General features: G+C 28.5%; 1 protein-coding gene and 1 long non-coding RNA gene across 2 annotated transcripts; one reads left to right on the top strand and one right to left on the bottom strand.

Annotated features, from left to right (window-relative positions):
- Positions 1 to 82: 82 nt before the first annotated feature.
- Positions 83 to 3,730, bottom strand: LOC136972383 (coiled-coil domain-containing protein 39-like). The gene is made up of 2 exons (XM_067266956.1): positions 747 to 3,730; positions 83 to 306 (listed from the first exon to the last, which is right to left on the bottom strand). The coding sequence occupies exon 1, from the start codon at positions 3,645 to 3,647 to the stop codon at positions 867 to 869; it is 2,781 nt and encodes a 926-aa protein (XP_067123057.1). The 5' UTR covers positions 3,648 to 3,730; the 3' UTR covers positions 83 to 306; positions 747 to 866.
- An 8,543-nt stretch (positions 3,731 to 12,273) lies between these two features.
- On the top strand, positions 12,274 to 25,004 carry LOC136972444 (uncharacterized). The gene is made up of 3 exons (XR_010880331.1): positions 12,274 to 12,333; positions 15,979 to 16,069; positions 23,700 to 25,004. It is a non-coding gene; the product is annotated as an uncharacterized lncRNA (long non-coding RNA).
- Positions 25,005 to 25,050: the final 46 nt, after the last annotated feature.

A 25,050-nucleotide genomic window follows, 5' to 3' on the forward strand; every position in this document is an offset into this window, starting at 1 on the left:
TTCTCCGACGCTAAAAGATTAAAAGTTGTGTTGGTTCATTCGAAGAAATTTCATAATTTATTTTAATGTTCAAATAATCGAATGATCATTTGAATAAATCATTAAAATATATAATTTTTTTCCTTTTTAATTAAGTTTTTACAATTTCTTAGACGTTTAACGCTAAAATCACTTTATATTTTTTAATAGATTTGCCCTTTACTGCTCAAAATTCTGTGTGTCCACAATTCATTGTAGAACACAAGGTCGTCAAATCTTTAGAAATTTCGCTTCTTTTGTTAATTTCAAGGATCTATACTTGTTAGCCTCAGGTATAACCTGAGACAAACAGAATAGATCCTTTAAATTCAGGAAATTCTGCTAGGAATATATCGTACTACCTTTAAAAAAGTATCTTCCGGAGTGAAATCATCCCAGCAAATTAGATCTTGCTAATTAAAGCGTTTCCTGCGGTAGAATTCCCGCTTCCACTTCTGAGGCTAAATCTTCAGCATTGTAAATATATTTACAGAATGTTTCATCACATCTTAAAGTACTTAGGAACTTAATTCTCAAGTTTTCCACCATGCTAATTTTTATAACGGTGATAAAATCACATAAGAGACACTCGATCGTAATGATCTATTTATAAATCACATAATTACCTATTTAAACATAAAAAGTATGAAAGTAAAATAAAATCCATACAATTCACCAATCCTTAATTATGTGAACGAAAATATGTTAATTTTTAATAACGAATCTACAAGTAAATAATTAAATTAATTAGTTTATCTAAATGAAAATGACTAACTCAGAATATAAAACGTTCAATGCTTAAAATACTATTTGTTTATTATTAATAAATATCATTATTTCGGTTTGAATTAGTTCAGTTCATAATCCAAATTAATTACATTTGTGGAAATCGCAGACCGAACTGAGCTGGAAGATTTGCTCGAAAGTTTTGATTGACATCTACTCGTAGGAGTATTTAACCTTGTCGTAATTGAGAGATAATTAAACTTCGTTAAAGGTTTTCCTAAACTTTTAATTTGAAGTTCTAGCGAAGCTTCTGAAAACATTTTTTCAATTTTTTCACATATTTCTGGATGTTTTTCACAAATTTCTGTTAAAAAATTGAATACTCGTTTGTTAACTTCTTTCATTAATCTAATCTTGATATCGTTAATTTGTTTGGCAGCTTTAGAGTGAACGTATTTTGCATTTTGGCATAGATTATTATTAATTTTATCCGATCTCTTCAATTTTTCTTTTCGTTCGAATAATATTTGTTTGGCTTTTTGCAAAATATGAGATTTTTCGGCTAAAATGTTTTGTAAAACTTCGTAGGATGTACTTAATTCTTTTATTTTTAATCTCATTGAAACGATTTCTTTTTGAATTATATTTAATTCTTCTTTCTTTTGGTTCAGGTAAGTTTCGAATTGATTCTTTTTTGTTTCCATTTCGCGAATGTATCGAGTATTTTCATCTTCGGCAGGACGAAGGTATTGCCTATAAATTATATTTGTTGCTTTAATCAGAATTAAACAGTTTTTTAAATTTCTCATTTCTTCGGACATATTTCTAACTGCTTCAGTTTTTCTATAAATTAGGTTTCTTATTTCTGCCTTTTTATGTTCAGTTTGTATTAGTAAATCAACTTCTTTTCCTTCTTCGTCATTCTTCAATCCTAAAGCAGCCAATACGCATTTGTATCGAGTTTGTAATGTCTCTAACTTCGTCAAAAATTTGTTTAATTGATTAGCCAAGGTCTGTCTTTGCTGATCGCTATGTCGAATTTCGGTTTTCAGAATATTCTTTCTATTGTTTAATTCGTCCAATTGATGTTTCACGTTTGCTTCAAATTCTATTTTTTCTTTTTGAATGCTAATTACGTCTTCTGATTTTTGATTCAGCAACTGTAGTAATTGTTTTAATTTCAGTTTCAAAATACATTCTTCTATTACCAGTTCTTCGTTTACTGTAATCGACTGTTTCAATGCAGTTTCGGTGGATGAAAGACAGAGATTTATCTCTTGACGTTTGCTTAAAATATTTTGTTGTTCAGATTTTGTTTGCTGAAGTTTTTTATTTAATCGAAAAATTTCTTCGCGGTTATTATTAACGTGTGTATTTAAAAATTTTAAATTCTTTTCTTTTTCATCGTGAATTTTCTTCAAAGCTTGCACTTTACTTTTGAGTACTGTTAATTCGTCTTGTTTTGAACTGTCTCCTCTTAAACGTTTTATTCTCTGTTCTAATTTTAAAATTTGATAATCTAATTTATGAAGTTCTTCCTGAAATTGAAATAATTTCAATTCGTCTTGTGATTTCTTCTTTTGTAAATTTTTTATATCAAACTTTGCGGTTTTCAAATTATTGATAAGTACTTTTTCTTTTAATTTACTTTCTTCTAGTTCTTTCATAGTTTTCAGTTTAATAGATAATAATATACCTAAATTACTTTGTTCTTTTTTAAAGTTAATTTCCGCGTTTTGGATATCTTCTTCTAAATGTTGCAAGCACTGCTCTTCGTCAGCTTCTTTCATTTTTATTTGCAGAAAATCTTTTTCCAACTCTTTTTTTTCTTTTCTTAAATGATCTAAATGGGTTTGTTTCTCGTTAATCTGCTTTTCTTTCTCTTTTTTCTCATTATATAATTGCGACAATTTAGAAGTCATGTTACTTGAAAGGAGTCTCTGAGCTTCTAATTCAGATTTCGAATCATCGACTTTCTTTTGAATACACACTAATTCGTAACTAATGGATTCGAGTTCCTGTTCTAGATGCTTGAGTAATTTTTCTAACTCTTTGTTATCGAGTGTACATTTATCTAAAAAATTTTTTCTATCTGTTATATCTTCTTCTACACGAAAAGCTTCTTCTTTAGCAACATTCAGTTGTAAAAGCAATTCGTTAGTTTCTTCATCTTTTCTTTCAATTTTTTCCATTCCTTTATCGATCTGGTTTATCACGTTGCATCTCTGTCGATGTGCTTGTTTAAAATCTTCTGCTAATCGGTATAATTCCGCTTGCAAAGAAGATATTTCTAAATTTATTTCGTTAGCAAGTGTTCTCCAATTCTTCGAATCATTACTTGCATTTTCTAATTTTATTTCCATATCCCTTATCCGATTATTGTTCATAAATTTATATTTTTCTAAAATTTTAATATCTTCTTCGGTATTTTCTGAATTCCGAATCCATTTTTCCATAGTTTCTTTATCTATTCGCAAATCATTTTGTATCTTTTCTTTCTTTTTTATTAAAGCATCGATAAAAATTCTGCATTGTTCTTGTCTTCCTTCATTGGATGTTCTTTCTTTATTAGAAATTTTCATCTGTTTATCCAACCAAGATTTTTCACGTAATAATAATTTGTCTACACTTTCTCCGGTTTCTATCTCTTGCTTCCTTGATTGTAACATTTGATTCAAAGAATTTATCTCTTTTATCACATTTGTGTGATGATCCTCCAGAAGAGAATTTAACTTCTCTTTATCGTCAATTTTTGTGTTTATAACACAGATTTCTTTCCTTACTTTAGCTAATTCTTCAGCTAGTAAACGATTTTCGTCATTAACAATTGGAAATATAGGAGTACCTTTCGACATGACATTTTCTAACTCCTTAGGAGTGATGAAATTATATTCAATATCCATATTGCATCTAATAGAATACGTTTTTATTTCAAATTCTAAAATCGAATCTTCGTTCTCTCAAAATTCCAATTTAGTCTTTTCGTTTTTTTTAAATGTATAAAATAGAATTAAATTTTTATTCCATATTGTCATATTTCTTGATTTTTTCAATACTTTACTATTACTTAATTTATAAGTAAGGATAATAAATCAAAAATGTAAATCAATCTTTTGGTTTTCGATAAACTTTAATCTAAATTGTATAGCAAATGACTTAATTTTCTAACTCGAATTAGATAATAAATACAGCGCTGGAGTCCACATTCTATTAAGAAAAGTTCCAGAGTTCCAACCTCTTTCATTCAAATAATGATCATCTTGTTATCAGTATAAGTCTCTTAGTCTTTGATCACAATTCAGGAGGAACGAACTTTCACTTAAAAAATACGTATAACTAGAGAACAGTCCAACATTGTTTATTAGTCTTTTAACTATAACAGGCCATGGCTTCAAAAAAGAATTACTATTTATCCGTGAAAGTCTTGTATATATCAATTTTCGATAATCGTCTTTCGGTAGGTCAATAAGTTTTCTCTAAAACCGAAACAAATTTATCGATAAATTAGCGAAGGGAGAGGAAGTCTTCCCAATTCATTCTCAGTGCAGGTTCTGACACATATCTATTAATATGGAACCCCTGCAAGTAAAACAACTGTGTTCTCTCAAATCTGTCCACTAACAGACCACCTCAAACCGGAAAAGCATAAAAAATACTTGATCCGATCAAGGAGTCAAATAATCTAAAATAATTATTGAGAAGGAAAATAAATACAATTTCCAGTTTACGGTTTTCTAAACTAAAATTGTCAAACATTAGTATTAAATCCAGCGTAAAAATTATCCAGTTCCTCGCCTATTCTAGCATTCATGTCTCCTAAAATAATTATATCACCCTGAGAAAAATTCCTCAGCAAATCTTCCATTTTAGCTAACAGTACACACAAAGATCTATTCTGAAATAAACAAGAATAATTATCAAAACATAATTAAGTGAAAAAAGGTTTTCTTGCAATTAAATCTAATTACTATCGGATCGTCGGAGTTAAACAACAATTCTGAAAAACCTGGATAATGGGAAACTGCAAGAATGAGACCGCCATAAGGACGACCAAAATCAATTGGTTTTTTAAGCAAATTGTTTGTATAAAAATAAATCTGGGTTCAATAAAGAAAGGACTCGTTTATTAGAGTTAGTTAACCAAGTCTCAGTGAAAGCAACTAAATCATAATTTTGCAAAAAATATATAAACTCTTGGACATTCTCTGTAAAGTCCAAAGTTCCTTGACAATTCCAAGACAATATTCTCGTTACTAAAGTTTTAACACACTCTTTAGCATTTGTTCCAATTAACCCTTTTGTCTGGATTACTTTTTATATAAATATTAAAATATTTTCTAACAACATTTATTTCAAATAAATGCAAAAATATTTTTTAAACAGAGCAAAGATTAAATATTATGACTTATCATATTCTGAAAATGTAAAAGTATAACTATTAAATACTCACAGAAAAGAAGATCATATATAAAGTTCAATAATAAGTAAGTTTATTACATTATTAAATTAAACCGAAAACAACTTGTAGTTTAATCATATTTTAATTATTATTCAAATTTGATAACATATAGATTTTTATACAATATTTAGTTTCGTTTTACAAATAAAAGACATTTACAAAAATCAAAAATTATCCGAAATATATAAAATACATCACTTTATCCCGTAGTGGAATATGTATATATTTATATTCAATTCTTGTTTATAAACTATTTTCCTTCATTAATTAAGTCCATTATAGAAAGAGAATTTATCAATCTCTCATCAAAATGCTTATTAAAAGCAACAAAGCATTAGGCCTATGTATTATTCTAAATATATCACGCGTCTTTATATTTTTGAAGCAAAATTAGAAATATTCGACTTTTCCACGTTCATTTTCTTTTCGTTTTTCAATGTAGCCAAAAACTGGTAATGTGTCTTAACCACAGTGAAGCAAACAACCTGTAAATTATAATAATAGCATTAATTTTTGTCTATTAACGTTTTTAAAACATTACAAATCAGCAAACGTACAATAACAATAATTAAACTCTTCATCAGCAATAAAGTATTTAAGTTTTTAAACAAGACAAGTGAACGGAAGGATTTTAAAATATACAAAATTTAGAATACGATTGCTTATCTGCTTATCCCATGAAAATCATACAGAAAATATTCGGAACATTATGGATTGATTTGGATTTATGGAACAAAGTAATGCTTTCCATATAAACTTTAGCAATTTTTCAAGGGAAAATTGTTTCTAGGGAGAACTTTCTAAGCAAAACTGATCTTCTAGGTATAAGATACGTGAAAATAATCCGAAAAACTCTACATGAGATGCTCGTTAATGAGTCGCGGACCCGCGAACAATCATCAGTTTTCAGTAATTTTATCGATTTGTCCACTGATGGGTCAAAACATTATTTTAAAAAAATGCAACAGAAACTCCTTGAAGTATTCAGACAAGAACTAATAAATTTGAAAATAATTAATCAATATTCTAAAATTATAATTCAACGATTTTAATAACTTGGCTATATCGTATTCAATCAATGATTATTAATTCTGAAATTACAGTAGAGAGTCTTTATCCGAACACCGGTTATCCGAACGCTTTTCAGTCGGTCTGTGTCGTGCTGAATCGAACGTTTTTTATACTAGATTTACTTCTAAAGTATAATTTTTATATTTTTATATTCTTCAATATATTTATTTTGTTTGTACAAAATAAAGAAATAATTTTTAACGATACAATAGCCTCGATTATTATTATAAAAATTTTCGTTAGGCTTAAAATCGACGAAAATTCAACACGAAGCGACACGCAACGGAAACAAATTTGAACGTCGGACAGGTTAATATATTTTTTGTACATAATCGGTTATCCGAACAACTCCAGTCTCCAATTGATTCGGATAAACGACTCTCTACTGTATTCGAATTACACGATTCAAACGTTCTAGTCACTTTAAGAAATGTAATGATGCTACTTACTTGTATTCCAATTAAACACATGATTATAATAGAATGAATAACATAGAGCTGAAATATAGACTTGAGTTTATTCATTTAAAAATCTATATTTCTATATTTCAAAAAATCCTTACCAAATTCCTGTGCCAAAGCATTTCTATCGTAAAGGGTAATAGAACACAATAGTAGGTAATTTTAATCATCATCCAAACCATGAATGGCATTAATGCTAAACGTTTGTTCTAGAAAATTACAATAATGTTTTAAGATTGAAATATATTTCATCACTACTTCTTGAAAATTATCTTTTACCTTAATTACAGCATAGATGAGAAGTAGACAAAATAAAAAGAATATTAATTCAACTGTCAAATGTGCAGCGAGAATTGAATGGACCTCACTACTTTTTCCCTGTACATATATGCTTTCATTTATAAACATCGAGGCTGACATAAATATATAAATAAAGATTTTAAATCATTATAGTTAAAATTGTCCGCATATCAATCAGAGGCGTACTTACAATAAATTTCTGAAGTTCCATGTAAGTGGAGTCCAGACCATTCAAGAGAAATAAAAACTATAATAATCAGAGACATAGTCTGTAAATATTTACCAATATATTAATATATTATATATATACCTTATTATTAAAAATAAGAATATATAATTAAAATTCCAAATATTTTAAATTAAGAAGGTTCTGAAATAAAAATTTTTGATAATCAGCTACATGCTGATTATCAAAAATTTTTACTTCAGAACCTTGTAGCCTATTTTTGCAATTATGTTTTTCAAGTTTTAAGATAAAAGAAATCTTGAATCTTGTAAGGCCAAGAACACACATGCGTAAAATTGTATGGCAGAAAACTGAATCAGAAATCAGCTTTCGGTTCAGTTTCTGTTTTACGCTTTTATGCCAGAACACACATACGTAAAAATTCTGGCCGAATAGGAAACACCACTGTTACCAACAGTGCTAATTTTATTAAATTTTTCCTCTCATATATCTATCCCTTTGTACTTTCCATTTTTTCTCTGCTTCCTCTGCTATAATATAGAAAATTTAAATTGATACACTTTATATTCCGAATTCAAATAAAGAACGTGTTATCTAAATACTAGGCCTAAATATCGATTCTACTAGACCTATCTGTTATTTGAAATTTTGCATTTTACATCCATAAACGTTGTTTAAATACAGCGTCTTTATACATGACACTGATATGGTCGAACAGATTTGATAAACTCCTCTATTTTATTTATTTTTCGTTTTTTCGAGACTTTCGCAATTGTAGGGTTAACCCTCATTGCCGACATTGTTAGAATAAAAAGCACGTGTTTACTTTGACGTCACAGAAAAGACTGCTGTTTATTGGAGGAATTTTGGCGTAAAAATTTTACTGAAAATAGAGTAGAGACATGCTATACTCTATTTTCAGTTCTGTTTCAGCCAAAATTTCAGAAAAATTTTTACGTTTTCTGTTTTATGCTAGATTTTACCCCGAATTTTACGCGTGTGTGTTCCTGGCCTATGTCTAAGCCAGCGTTTCTCAACCTGGGGGTCGCGAAACAATAATGAAATCATTTTATGAGAAAAAATCATTTATTATAAACTTATAAACATTTTACTTACAATAAGTACACATGTAAAGAAAAGAAATTAATGTGATGGTTGCATTTGTTTTTCATTTAAAATTTTCTCCATACGTGGATCTACGAAAATTCATAAACGTCCACAACGCGTTGTGGACATTTATGAATTTTCATATTGCCAGATCACGTTTTTCGCTGATTATTAAGAATATCGACATTGAGCTTATTAAATATGCCAAAACGCGTTGTGCGCATTTTTGAATTTATTACGACACGAAATGCGCATTGTGGCTGGATCTGAGATGTTGTTGTGGTCGATTTATTCCCTCAATGAGCGTTTTTAGTCTTTGAACATAACATATACATAACAACCGGAAAAGTAAAAACCAGCAAAAGCTCTTGCACGACTTTTCCGGTACTCTAACGGAAGACCAAGCCTTAATTTTGCTGAAAGGGGTGTTTTTATAAAAATTGTAAATGCCAATAATATTTCTTTTTAATAAGCTAAACACACGTACGAATAAATTTTTATTAAGTCTCATTCCATTCTAGATAGGACTCCTATCCTGTGTATTTCCTTCCTTTCTGACTTATAATCTGTAAAATGTAATAGCACTAATTCCCACATGAGAGGTATCCTAGCTAATTTGCAAAATATTTGATCGATTTAGTCCTGAAATATAAAGCAAACTACATAAAAACACACTTACAAACGTCCACACATAGAGAATTTTGTTCCATTTTCCTTTGTTTTGATATGTTTAGTTGAGTCGAAAAATGCAAAATAGTCGGAGAGTAAAAATTTAACCGATTACAAGACTTTCCTGTTCTATATCAGCCAGGAAAGTTAAAGGCATTAAATCACAATTGAGTATTACTGTTTAATGAAGTAAGAATATAAATATAAAATATTAAAATATTTTATAAATTGTAAAAAATATGTTCGATAATAAATATAGAAAAAGTAAGTCCACGATTTAAATATATGAAATTTTACATAATTTACTCACCGCCATAAAAATTCCTGTTGCAAACGAAGCATCCTTACTGTTATTGAAGCAGTAAGAGCGATGCATTTGACCCGCCATTTTTAGCTTAAAAAAAAAATGTTGAAACTTATCTTTCTTTGAATGTAGCTAGCTGCCAAATTAAATAGAAAAGAAAATGGTCAATTTGATCAAATAATATACTTGACAGCTAAAGGATATTACAAAATATTACTATTTGCAATATCCGTTATATTATTAATATGAAATATTATATGATATAATTATGTAAGTCAGCATAGAGTTTTCCTAAATTACGCAAAACATTAAAATATTTACCCTGGTTATACAGTAAATTTATCCTATATCAAACTGATAAACAAATATAATAGTAATTTCCTATTTATCTTAAATTAAGTATGCGGAATTAACTCGAAAGAATGATAACAGTTGTATGTTAAAATATATACAGTAATATATTCATGACAATGATCTTATCACGGTCATATACACGAATGCACGCAATTATAATATTTATCATTGATTTAAATAAGAAAATTTAATTTTGATTATTAAATATTACTATTTTATAACAATATCTGTAATATTATATGTTTTTCTACACATTAACTTTGAAAATCTTTACGAAGTTAAAGACGAATAAGTTATAACTATTAACATTTGGCACAAAATGGAAAGAGAGTAGACGAAGCTTCTTTAATTTTTAAATATATTTTTAGCTTTTTATATTGTGCGTAAATAAATATAAATGAGATAAATATATAATATAAAAATGATAATTCTATTCATTTCAAAATTTAGTGAAACTCAACTAAATATTACCGAATTTTCATTCGCCGGTTAATCCATACCTCTCTTTATATTGGATTGGATTGATTATATAAGACAATGCAAAATATGGGCGTATCGCCCATATTACGTCAAGTGGAATGACTCCCGAGAAAATTTTCTATTAGGTGTTAAACATGTGAAGAAACCCAGAAATCTCCCCGCGGCCCGCTTGTTGGTTAAGCGCGAACCCACGAATAGTATTTAAAAGTTTTATCCATTTGGCTATTGGTTAGCCTATTTTTTGACTCCGTCACTATTCTAATCAGTTTACTATTTATTTATTATCTCCAATAAAACTTAATACTAAAGTGTCAGATTATTTCTCAGTTCTACATTGAGGATAATTTTTAATTAATTAATCATCCAAATCTGTCGTAGATGTGTTAAGTCCCGTTCTTGTATAAAAATTAACAATTAGAAACTAATTTTGAACTTAATTCAATTTATAAAATTCTAGAAAAAGAAATCAACCCAAAACGGGATTTCGACACCCTTTTGGATGCCTATTCCGAATCATAGCCTAAAAATTATCCTGCAGTTTTAAGTTCGAGCTAACGATTTCTAATTTTGTTATACAATATATTTGTATGCTTTTGAAATTTACTCGGGAGACAGTTTGTGTAGTGTGTAGTATATGTTGTACCGTGTTTTTCCGGAAATAGTCTTATATTAATTTTTGCTCCAAAAGATGCATTAAGTTTTATTTTCAGAGGATGTCTCGTCCAAAGGTGTTTTCGCTTGGTTATTTACAAATACTTAAAATAAATGATAATATAAATTATAATTAAGTATCAATGTCGATAATAATATTTATTAATATTATTATTATGTAATACAATACGTCCATCGTGGGTTGCAACGGACGTATTAAATACGATAATCTGGCTGCCGATCTCAACTGTGGCTTTTTTAAACTCTTTCCGCCTATGGGCATTAAGAGGGCCTCTTTTATGAAGTCCATTATGGATTTGGCCAGGCCCACAATGGAGCGGCCGGGTGTTGAGGGACGGGGTCTGACATCCGGACATTACTTGTTAATATATTTAGAGAAAATATGAATATATGTCTGTATTAGCAGACAGAAATGACAATATTCTCTTAATTCGCATATTAGAAAAGAATCGTCTCAATAAACATTGAATTTAGTGTCGTACTGTACATCCATTGTACTAAAGCGGCTACTACTAATCCAATTAAACGAATACCTAAAAATCTAATTGAAGAATCAGTACATTAAGGACTTTATCTGTACGAAACTTTGTAGTATAAATCACAGCTTAATTTAATATACTAGTCTTATTTTTATCCGATCTGAATAATTTTCAAAATTATAAACTGAAAGTCATATGATATTAAAACAGGATTAAGGTTATTAAATAGGAATGGTCTGATAAAGCTAAGATTTTTTTTAGTCACAAACAGAATTAAAGACTACTTTTAATATTAGCAAAGTAATTAATATTCATTTATTTTTCTAGAATTTTCGTTACACTTACATCCTGGTTATCATATTAAGTTATTATATTTCATTTTTACAGTTTGAAACTGTCGATACTGTGAAATATTTTTATGTTAACAAATCACATATATATATATATATTATTTAAATAATTTCGGATTAGATCATGTAATTATATTTAAAAAGTATTTTATTACAATTAATTATTTAAAATTATTATAGACATTTAACTAATACTAATACTAAACATTTATTATTATTATTATTATTAAAGAAATGATTAATTCTTTTTAAAAACCTTTTCCACTCTGGGCAATAAGAAGACCTCTTTTAGCAAGCCCATATGGGTTCGGCCTGGCCCCGACATAACCGAACGGACCACCCCCAAAAAATTTCCGGAGATTTTTCAACCGTCTGGATTCGATCCAGGATTCCCCAAAGCGTAAGCCGCCACTTGACCCCTCGGCCAACCGACCGTATGATTAATCCTTTAATCCTTTTATCTATTATTTCAAAATTAATAAGTTATTCTCCTTTTTAAAGAACTGAAAAATTTTCTTAAAATTTAGGAGGATAAGCAGATTATTAGTTATGGTTTTCCGAAATTATAACTTATAAAAATAAGAATATTGAGAAAAGTGTTTTTCGCGCAAGAGGGCGCTAATGCAAGTCGTCTGCATTGACAGTAAATTCGTCTGTGCAGAATGCCTCGGAAGTTTCAATAAAAGTTATGCAAAAGTAAATATAAATCGTTAAATTTCGATATAAATTTATCCGTGTAACAAATAACGTTTCAATATTTAATTTTGTACTTAATTTTTTCATTTTTAAAGTTTTAAAGGTTTTCTTTAATTTACAATGATTTATTTTAATTTATAATATAAAATCATTTATTTCTCTTCAAAACCGTCATATGATTGTTACAATTAACGAAAACAAATCGTATTCATGTAATTTAGTAAAATGCATTAACTGAATTTGTTTAGAGATTCAATTCGTATAATTTGTAAAAATTGAATTAAAAAAATAAGAAAGTACAAAAGTATAAAGAACATTTTATTTTACAATCAAGTCCTTAAAGAAAGAAAGAAAAATTCAAATTTCTGTTAGTGAGGTTGTGGTCGAAGTTTTCATCTCTAAAACGTGGACGTCGAACATAGAGTGCTGCTATTTTGTAAGCGATGTTTGACATTCATGTTTTAGAGATGAAAACTTCGGCTGCAACCATGCTATTAAGAAAGAATTTTCAGATAATGATTAGTTTAATCTTTATCTGACAATTCTTTCTTAATGGAAATTCTTAGGAATCTATTCTGAATCATTTTCCATTGTATTTTTGTAATAGCTTCTATCAGTTTCTATTATATTTCAGAAAAATTTGTGATATAGATTTACTGTTTTTATGTATAAGTGGAGTTGTACCGATAGAGGCGACTCTCTTGGGCATCAAATTGGAAGGGATATTAAAAAGCATTGCAAAGTTTATAGAAATATAAGTATGGTAATAATATAAAATATAAAATAAAATAATATCGGTTTCTAGATTAGAAATTTTTTCTTTATTAAATGAATAATTGAAAAGATAAGATTTGGGATGATATTATCTTAACTGATGTAATGAAATTCATAGTTTTTTCTAAAAATTTAACAAGTTATTGAATTATATAGTAAATTTGCTTTATATACATCATCAATAATTTATAACTTTTATAAATTATTCTCTACTCTGCTAGAATGTGTGTTAATTTTGTTTTTTGTAAATACTTAAGTCAGTGCATTTTTTCTATAGACAAATTTATCTATCTTACATCTTAGGGGCCATCCATAACTTACGTATGGTATTTTGGGGTGGGTGGGGATCAAGGATTTCCTACGATTTCTTACTCAGGGATGGGGGGTAATAGATCTTGTTTTACATAATATAATTATTTTTATTTTTTGATCTCATTGAGTGGTGGAGTTTTGAAATTGGCTTCAATTTGGCAGTTTCTATTAAGAACACCCATTGTCTCATGTGACATGATAGAATAATAACACTAGCAGACTCACACTCTACACATTTTTTATCATGGGAGAAAGGCCATGTGGTAGTTTCTCTCTCTTGTTTTTTATTAGAATAAGTGCACCACTCCTATGGGTTTATATTATAAACCCATACGAGTAGTGCACTAGGAATACATAAACCAAAATACATGATACAAAGTAAACATAAAATTAGTATTTGGCTTTTAGTGAAAACTAAAATGTAAAACTAGAAATTAGAAATAAAAAAATATGGAAGAAAAGACTATTTATAAACATAATTGTAAAAGGCATCAAACAGTGGCCTCTGAACAAGCTTATCGAGTGGACATGGCCACCTGAAACCAAGCGTAAAGATTTCTAATTTCAGAATAAGTGTATCTTGATCATAAATTGGACAATGATAGATCGTATGGTCGACAGTATCTAGGTTTTCTGTAGAGCAAAAGCAAGAGGCAGTTTCTGCTCGGTTATACATCGCCAGGAAGCTTCTAAAATTATCATACTCAGTAAGTAGTTGAGCAGTAGCAAACGTTAAATCTCTAAGTGGTGATGAGAACCTGCATTCAACACTAGGAAAATAAATTCTACCAGTTTTGTTTCAACCAATTGCTCAACCATTGTTGATTCCACTTTTGCATAGCATTGTCATGAATATCATTTTTAAGGCTGCTATGTGAGAGAGGGATGTGAGTGTAGTCCAGTCAGTGTCCTTTGCAGCTGACTTAGCCTCAAAGTCAGATTTTTCATTTCTTAATATGCCAGTATGGCCAGGAACAAATATAAAATTATCTTATTTACATGATTTTTAAAATCACATATATCCAGCACCATATTATTGCTATTGCAATTGGGATTTAATTAATATAGCTTTTAGGACAGACTGAGAATCACTGTAAATGTTGACATACAGAGTTTTGTTTGGTAGTGAAGTGGCGCACTGAAAAGCTTGGTAGACAGCATCTTCCTCAGCTTGATAGATAGAGGTATGTGGAGGGTATCTGTACATTCTAACATATTTTGCCCAAAATATGTCAGTTTGGAGGAAGATACAAACACTTGAGTCAACATGAAGGGGGCTTTTGGACTCATCTGTGTAGATATTAATGTCTGCATGGTTATCCATGAAAGAAGCAGATGACACCAAATAACCTTGTTTACAAGGTGATGATCAGAGACAGTGGTGTAATTGCAATGTGGTAGCATATGAACAGCTGTAGATAGGTGTAGAGACTGTTGTTGAGCTTTGATGTTTGAAGTTTAGAACTTTTTTTACAATACATAGTGGCAAAGGAAGGAGCTCTGCTAGTATCAGAGAGGTATTAGTAGAAACAGTTCTGAAGCACTTTGAAATTCTGATGGCAAACTGTCTTTGAAGAGAAAGTAATTTACTTGTTACTGAATTTTTACTAGTTACATGACCCCAGCTAGAGGCTGCGTAAAGTAGTATTGGTTGTATCGCCTGATTATGTAGAGTTTTACAAGCTTTGTGATTTAGTCCCCAGGTGCACCTAGCACATTTTAGCAGCATGTAGTTTATTTTCTTGGCTTTGGCCAAGATGTAATCAATATGGCAATGGAATGTCGTTTCTTTCTATTCTCTCGTTTTATTTTGTATGACATTTCTGTTTACATATGCACTAGCTAGTCAATCTGTCAAAGTTTTTTGCATCCTTTTGTGAAAATTAAAATTAATATAAAAATGAATATTATGACATTGATTAATAATAATAATAATAATAAAAAGATTGTTAATAATTCAAAAATAAGGTTTTTAAAATAAATTGTTCATTCAAATTTATTAAATTTTTATATTTTTAAATTTGTTCACATAAAGTCTTTTATAAATAATAGTACATATTAATTAACTAATTAATAATTATATATTTTGGACCTAAGGTTTTAAGGGTTTTATAAAAAAATTTTTTTTTGTTAAAATCTTTCTATAAAATCATGCCTAAATATTAAGTAAGATAGGGAAGGGAAGGGGATCAAAGAAAATATTAGTTTTTTACACGGGTAGGTGAGGGTCTAGAATGGCAAAAATCGCACTTACGTAATTTATGGAAGGTCTCTTATATATTTATTTTACAGAAATGTGTGCAATGTTAGATGCCATTCCAATCAGTTATAAAAACCAATTTATTATAATACATCATATTTTTATAGCCAAAAAATATAATTACTTTGTTGATTGGCTATTATTGATCAAGATTAATCAATAAAGTGAAACTATTATTGCCTGTAATAATTAAGACTTGAAAGAGAGTCTATTTTAGTTTATATTAGTTAATTAATAACAATATAATAACAGTTAATTTATTGAGATTCTAAAATTTAGAATTGTTTTTGATTTTGCAGATATAGTAAAAAGACTGGATAATGGAAATGTCATTAGAATGCAAGAAGGAATTGGAATTTGCTTATATATAAATTAATATAATTAATAAATGTAAGAGTATCTCTGATTATATCTAATGTTAATATTTCTTAAACCAGTTTTCAATTTTTAAACTAATTACAATATTTAAATAGTAAAATCCAAAATTTTTAAACATTGTGATATAAATAAAAGAATTATTAGTTCTACTACATACATTGGTAATAATAATAATAATAAGTAAATAAAATCAATTGTTCTATTATATAATATTATATTTGGTATTATTTTAATTATATAATAATAACAAAAACAGTTCTCAAATATAATTTGCTAATATTGCTTATGTTTATTATTATAAACATAAGCAATATTGAAAAATTGCTAGTATATATGTAAATTAGAAGTCATGTAGTGTAAATGATATCTAGAAACTTTTGCCACAAAAAGTTCACAGTTCTGCATCAGGAACTGATCAAACATTTTATATATAAAGCATCCACTAAAATTTTTCACAACTTTATTTAAATTTCCATGTAAAAGAAATATTAATGTAAATGAGTGATATACTATTTGAAAGAACAAAACAACTGTTTTAATATAAATTATTTACAATTTTCAATTACATCATTACAGCACATTACATCAATCCTTCTCTTGACCAAGAGCACTAAGCATTATATATGATCCAAATACATCAACTGAAACCTGATATCATAAGCAAATGGCTAGTGCCTAATGCCTAACTCTAGTGCCAAATTTATTTCTAATCTATAATCATTTATCCAAAATTTAGCCCGATCATTTACAGCAGTTGTTGGTGTATTTGCATATGATCCAAATCTTTTCCTCAGGCAATAATGGCTCTTAGTGATCAGCTGCTTGATGTTTTTAGCTCTCCAGCTTTTTTATTACATCAGGAACTTGAGATAAGCCCAAAAATCTTTGATGGGCACACCTCAGAAACATTAATTGGATTGTCATCTTTGATTACAAAGTTGATGTTTTCTGCCTCCAGGGTTTCAAGAACTTTTGCCTAATGGGCACTTGTTTAATCTGACCAAAAAAATGTTTCCCTTGCAGTCTTCCAGTTTGATTTGATGTAGGGAATTTGCAAAGTTTTGTTTTTAAGGTACAATACAATAGTTTAGATTCATTTGGGTATTGATGACAAAGCCAGATTTCTGAATTAGAGTTTGATACCTTCCTTTTGGCCAATGGTAGTTCAGATTTCCTTTTCTGGATAAATTTTAGATTGGCAATGACTAACCTGACATTGCTGGAGTAAAATTCTGTTTTCTCCAATCATTAAATATGATAGTTTGAAATATGAAGGAACAGTTAGTAAGTTTTCTGACAAGGCATCCACATTTGAGTTTTGTTAACTGAATATGCTGGCCATTTCTTGCAAGAATGTTTTTATTCCAGTATTTAATGTCCATCTTGTGCAACTGTTTGTGGACTAAATTTTTTGAAGCTGCTCATCATCTTCAAACAGCTGCCCTAACTGTGCAATTTTCTTGGTAAAAAATGCAAGCTTTCCTTCCAGATTCAGATTTTCTTTCAGCTGGAAGACCTTTCTTGTACTTCTGGAAAATGATGCAGTTGATTCTTAGGAATGCAGCAATGCTCTAGCTGCCATATAACATCATGAACAGCCACTTATAATATATTTACTAGCATGGAAAAGAATATGAAATTTGTGACAAAGTTTAGTGGACATGCAACAAAACTTTGATTTTGATTATATATAATGCATGTCCACTAAACTTTGTCACAAATTTCAAACTGTAATAATCAAAATCTACAAGACTTAAAATGTTCTTACATATTAAAGAGTTTTCACATAATATAGACCATTAATATGTCTTCAAGCATTATAAAAAAGATATTTTTATTGTGAAAATAAATCAACATATTGAATAATAAAATATCTATAACAGAACAACAACAACAACAAAAAGACTGCTGCAGAAACCATGTTTTATTCAAAGGTAAAAACATACAAAAAACTCAACTATTCTACTACAAGTATACAAATAATACAAACATCTGTATGATAATGTTACTAGGACTCTTTATTAGAATTATGACTTTATTTAGATTTCTTAATCATACCATTATTTCAGAGACAGATTTACATATAAGATAAACAAGTTGTAGTTAAGGATCTCAATATATCTTTAAAAAATTGATTGACTCATAATGTGACTTTACTATTTAATGAGAAGTAGAAATATTTAAAAGTATAACATCTAATTCTGGTCTTGTCTTAGTTTTATTTAGTAAAGAGGAAAGTGTTTCTTATTTATTATATAGCTTAGTCACAGCAAGTTTAAATCTGGCCCTAATTCTTAAATATTACAAATTATAGTCCTACAGTAAAAGTAGTTTAATGCAGAGTTAATTTATAGTTCTAAACAAAAATTTTACCTTAGTCACAATCAAAAAATGGCATGAATAATATAGTATATATTTCCAGAAAGACATTAGAATTAATTACTTTTAATTTTTTAAAAATTTACAAAAGAATTTTAAAACTAACAACAGTAAGTCTGGAAATGTTAAAAATACAGTAATTATATTATATTGTATTGAATTTATTATAAGTATTTGGATATTTTTCAAATTGACTAAATCAAAGAGAACAAACATTGATTCTTAAGAACATAAAGAGCCTGTAAGATTGAAAAATACCAAAATCTTCCACATAACAAAATAACTTCAGAAAGTAATAAATATCATTAATAATTGTTTATTATAATCTGTATTCATGAAAAAAATTATTTATTGTATTGAACTTATAATCACTGGGGTTTGAAAACTGTTGGGATGCATAAAGAAATACTTTAATTGATATTTCTATAATATTTGACAGTTTTTTCATCTTCAGAAAGAAACAATGTATTGAACAAATATTATGTTTTATAAGCAGAAGTAATATTGCTTACTTAAATCAGAATATTTCCTTTTCTTAATAGAGCATTCACAGTAATTACTCTAAATGGCAGAAAATTATAATTTGCTTTGAGAATGAGATTTACAAAATATATTTTTATATGAAATATAAGTTATGTAAGCAATATTTCCTGTAAGTGAATTAGAACCAAATTTGCTGATCTGCATTAATTTTATTATACAGTATTTTATAAATCATGTGCCATAGGAGATTGTATGCAAAGCATTGGAAAGCAAATATGTAGTGTACTGATTATATAGTATGATGCCTCATTTCTGGTCTGCAGTCTGTCAAATGAAAATTCAATGCACAAAATTCATATGCATGACTAATTCACTTTCATCTAATATAGGCCCAGAAGTATTCAGGTGTAATACACTATATACTTGTTCTTTGGATTGTTGATCATTTATATCCCACAATTTTTTCTTCTCTATTCTTCTTCTAAAGTGGCTTGTCTTTGGATATGAGTTTCCATTGTTACTGATGAACATCCAGCTTCTTTCATTTTGGAACTTTCTCTTTTCATCTTTTAAGTTTATTTTAAAAACTTTTTATGATGACATTTTTTCAGATGATTTATCATGTTTTTGGTGGTAAAAGTTTTATCATTTTTTCCACCTCTCGATATAGAAGCCTGGCACAAATTGAACTTGGAAAACTTCTCGGTTTTATCTTCCCTAAAAAATTTCCAAGCAGTACTGGAAGCAATGAGGGGTTTGGATTTGGCTATTAATTAAAATTAAAAAGTTTATCAAAATAATAAATACATGAATCTGAAAAAGAAAAAAATAGCTTCATATTGAAAATTATTTTTATAACAAATTGTTATAAAATTATTTTTGTTGTATAAAATTTTATATTTTTATTAAGAATACATAATTTCATGCAATAATAATCATAATATAATTAACTATTAACACAATAAATTATTAACACTAATCGGCTGATAATGCATGACCAATTAATTGGTAATCAGCCATTTTGCTTATCGGTGTATCCTTACTCAATATGCAGATAATAGCAACAAAGACACATTATCAGTTTTTTAATGTTATTTTTAGTTTTACTTAAATAAAATTAAACACAGCAATAATTAAAAACTGGTAATGTTTGGCATATTAAATAGAACAAGTTCAACCCTCACAACTCTCTCACTGAGCTTACATTAGTTAAAAGTGATTTTGACCACACATGAATTTTTAGCAATTAATTTCCATTTGGCAGTATTGCAAACCTAAAATGATGCATAATATAACCAATACACTATATACTTGCCCCTGGTGCTTTGCCTACAATCATCATCTGATGCTTCTCTGCACAATCTTCTATGGCATGTGACTAATGAAAAACCCTGTATTTATCCATATAAAAACATTACTGTGGTAATTGAGAAATATTGATTTACAGCAAGCTAATTATTGATTGAAAAATTTAGAAATTAAGAGAAATTAAGTTGTATCATTAAGTTGTTTCATTTGTAAAAAGAAAACATGTTAGAAAAAACAAGTTTTTAATATTGTTCAAAATAATCTTCAAAAAGATGCATACATTTGCACCCATTTACAGAACCTACAAAAATAAACTTTTTATAACAAATTAGAAACATTGTTTATAAAAAAAAAATGCATATCTAACTCATCACATATATTTAGTGTTTTTGTTAATAATGTCTTAGATGATTTGAAAAAACAATTAAATATTAACTTTCAGTATTTACCCATTTCCAAGCAGTACTGGAAGCAATGAGGGGTTCAAAATCTCTAACATGAATACATAAGAAATGTGTGGTTGCCAACTTTTAGGGGAATCTGTTAATATCATGCCAGGAATATGATTTTGAGAAATAATAAATAAATTAGAGAATAAAAGAGATATTCAAACTCTGCAATTTTCTGTTTATCCAAATATTTTGTAATCATCACTGTAATATCATATATTATCATAAAGTTGAAACTACTTTCCTTTTGAAAGTTAATTATTTCTTTATTAATAAAGTTTCTTCATCAGTGGAAAAATCATTTGACAATTAATGCAATCAATTTGTAGTATTTTTGATCAATTTTGGAGTTTTAAATGTAGGCAAAGTATTTATTACCTTCAAGATCTTCATGGTCACCACCATTTATAAATTATAAATCAATCTAAAACACAATTCATAAAAAACATCATTACCATAAACTTGTTTAAATTTCATTCATATTTTTAACCAACATTTTTATACTACAAAATTTTATTTTCTTTTTTATAACAATGATTGGCATAATGCAAAATCTCTAACATGAATACATAAGAAATGTGTGGTTGCCGACTTTTAGGGGAATCTGTTAATATCATGCCAGGAAAGGTTTTTTCTACATGTGAGTGGAGGTCCTGAAGACAGGGATGACTCATGTCTTCACAATCAACCTGTTTATTAAGACAAAAGGATGTTTGCAGAATTTACAGAAAAATTCCTTTTGGGCTTTAAATTGTCCTTAGACAGTCCAGACATACGAGGGTGGATCCAAAAAAAAAAGGTTACAAGGGTAATAAAAAATTATTTATTAATAATAGACAGAAAATACAAAAGGAAATTAAGAGGCATACTTGCCAATCATTTTTCCACATAATCATCAAATTTATTTAGGCATTTATCTGAACGCAGGACCAACTTGTATAACCCGGCTTGGTAGAAATCACGTCCCTGCCCATTGAGCCAGTTCTCAGCAGCTGTTTTCACATCACTGAAGAGAACCTTGTTCCAGAGAAGTGTTTCTTCACTTTTGGAAAAAGGAAATAGTCACTGGGTGCCAAATCTGGGCTGTATGGGAATGGCTCCAGACTTTCCACTTGAACTTTTGCAGAAATTGTTCAGTTTTGAAAGCGGTATGGGGCCTGGCATTGTCATGCAGGAGGATGACACCATCACTCAACATGCCAGGGTGTTTGCGTCAGATGCCCATAAGAAATGAATCACAGCTTGCACTTCCAAGCGAGACCACTTTTCTAAACATCTTGCCATTTCAATCACTCTGACGCATCAGCAAACTTACACTACCTAACCACACAACTGCTGTAATACAACTAGTACCATCTGTTTCCACTCTGGGAAGAAATATTTCCTCCACATTAATTACTTTTCAAATGCTGCTGCTGCTTGTAATTTTTTTTTTTTTTTTTTTGATCTACCTATGTACATTGTCCAGTTTAAGGATTTTTTTTTCTAGGATTTTTTCTAAGATTCATGACAATAGCCCCGGGGCAATATCATAGTGATGTTGGGTAGGTGGTTCACTGAACTTCCAAGTTGATGGCTGGAGAGGGTGGTGAAGTAGGAGAGGAAACTTAGTGATTTTGATTTCTCTTAGACAGACATAGCGACACAAGGTCCAAGTAGCTGACACAATCTGGACGATCTATGTGTCCAACCTTGAAATTTGGGATTTTTATAGTTTTTTCTCTCCCAATCTCCCTTTTCTGATTTGGTCCAACTTTCCTTGTCTCGCTTCCCAATTGGTCTCTCCCCTGTCTCCAAGTGAAAACTGAGATTGGTTCAGGTCATGAGAAAGGTCTGTTTTGGAGAGTCTACCCAACACCATGCTTTGACTTTGATCAGGAGATGTTGATGGAACTATGAAACCATTAAACCTGCACTTGTATTTAACCTGTTATTTCCTTTCTCCTGACACCTGAGAATTCTAATGATCTGACACGATGTCTTCTGGCCGCCAATTCCTTTCCTTCCCCCTATTTTACTTTACTTTGATCCATTGTTTACAAGTGCCAGTGTCAAAGTTCTCTCTCTCCAGTTGGACATTATTCTATTTCCTAACACATAGGAGTCGCATCCAAGACACACTTGTTTACCATCACATCACATTTGTTTTTATAACAGAACATTTCTCTTATTTTAGTTTTCCTTTTTTGTTTTAGAAATTTTAAAATTTTACATGATTAATACAAATTTCAGATCTCAGCTAGAACCTCACAGAAATGATGAATGATATTTAAATAAGATTGTAAAAGAAAGCAGACAAACTAATCAGTTGTTTTGGACATTTTAATTTTTTTTTATTTCCTTCCATTTCTAAAGGATTCAATGTAAAAATAAACTGAAATCTGTATTACACCACTTGCAATCAGGTTTATTGTGTTAATTTTCAAACATTTATGTTTATAAATCAAATTTATTGTTCTGCTAGATTTCTTCCAGTTATTTGATAATTTAGATTGAGTTATCTCAATTACATTTTTTTTAAATCTTATGTTGAAATTCATTCCAACAGAAGGATGTAATTGAATCGTTTTCTCTATTATGAAGAAACTTTAAAAATATTAGAGAAGAAACTAGTATAGAAATAAGTCCCTGCAGTACAAAATACCAACAAAGAAATGATCTTAGGAATCTGTTATGTAGTATTGCAATTAATTTTGCTATTCTTATAATTATTTAATACCAGTTTCATTGTTTTCTTAAAATATGAAATCTTTAATATTAACATTTATTTGTATGTAAATAATTATTAACTCTAAGTTTTAAAATTAAATTTTATTCTTTATTAACAAATAATCATAATAACAACTAAAAATCATTTCAATTAATTTCCAAAAGTTTTATTAATATTCTTAATGTATCCTTTCAGAGATAAATGCAGTAATGTGCATACTAATTTAAATTTGCATTTTCCAAATTAATTTAATAACTATATTTTCTTGTGACTTACTTTTTATATACACTAACAAATCTTTTTATACTTTTAGGATTGAATATTTCTTTTATCAAAATACAGAATAAGTTGAATAGTAATGCATGGGCAAATCATCATATTCTTCTTCATTTTATTAATTACTGTTTACCTTCTAAATGTTCTAAATTTTCTTCTCCATTTACATAACCATCATCAGCTGCATCAACAGCATCAGCAACAGCAACTCCAGTAATAGTTTTAGGAGGGACTAGAGCGACATTCTGTTGAAAATGTTTACACTAAAGAAAATGTAATCTTTCCTGAAAAATAATAATAGTGATGATTTTCCTCTTAAATTTATGTAAATATTTGGCTTATCTACAGTGTCTATTTTTTTTCTTGAACGAATGAATCAGTAATTTTAATGAAAACTTTTCATTATTTTAAAAGGTATTTAAAGTTACTAGTTGAAGATCAAAATATATATATATAATCACATCATATTACCACCATATAAGTTTAGTATTGAAAAACACTCAATATAATTTAGACCATCTTCAAGACTTACTTTAGGTCAGAAAAGTATATATTCTTGATTGATTAGACCAAAGATGCTTGCCAATATTAAACTATATGCTGGTAAGATGTTGATTTTATAGATATTTAAATTTTTTTTTTAAATTCTTCATTTTAAATGCTATTATATGTTTCTGTAAAAAGTGGTTGCATACTTTACACATTTAGTTAAATAAATCCGAAAATGTCAGATAATTAATAAAGCAGGAAGGATTAAGAAAATAATTATTTCATAATATCATTATAGAGCCAAAAATATTCAAATATTTTTATGATTTTAGAATAATGTAAGTTGTTAATAAATTTACTGAACTTCAATGAATATTCTCCAGGTAATTTAGTGAGCTCTGTTAAAACAGATTTTTAAGTTTATTAATTTTAACAAATTGAAGTTTTATTTATTATTTAGAAATTATAATTTCTATTGTAACATTATTGTTATTATTATTATTATTATTATTAATTGTCTAGATATATATTGATCACATTATTAATTGCACAAACTTTCTGCATTAAAATTTATTTATTAAAAACAAAAATTGTAAAATTTACTCATAGAAAATTTTTTTTGCATTTTTAAAGTAACCCAGTTTGTATGTATATTTCTCTGGTAACATGTACTATACATTTTAATATAAAATTTGTGCCAAATATGATGTAAAAAACTTTTAAATAGATATTATGTATTAAGCAAAGCAATAACCTCTTGGAACTTATTAAGGTTTGTTAAAAATTTCGGGAAGGAATAGAATTATTATTATTATTTAAATAATTAAAACATTATCTGTAGTCCTTTTGTTTCCATTTCAGAATCTTATTGCTCAGATTTTCCAGAGTACACTGTGTTA

The sequence above is a fragment of the Centruroides vittatus genome, unplaced genomic scaffold, assembly GCF_030686945.1.
Source record: "Centruroides vittatus isolate TY-2023 unplaced genomic scaffold, ASM3068694v2 contig_290, whole genome shotgun sequence".
In the NCBI taxonomy this organism is placed as follows: domain Eukaryota; kingdom Metazoa; phylum Arthropoda; class Arachnida; order Scorpiones; family Buthidae; genus Centruroides; species Centruroides vittatus.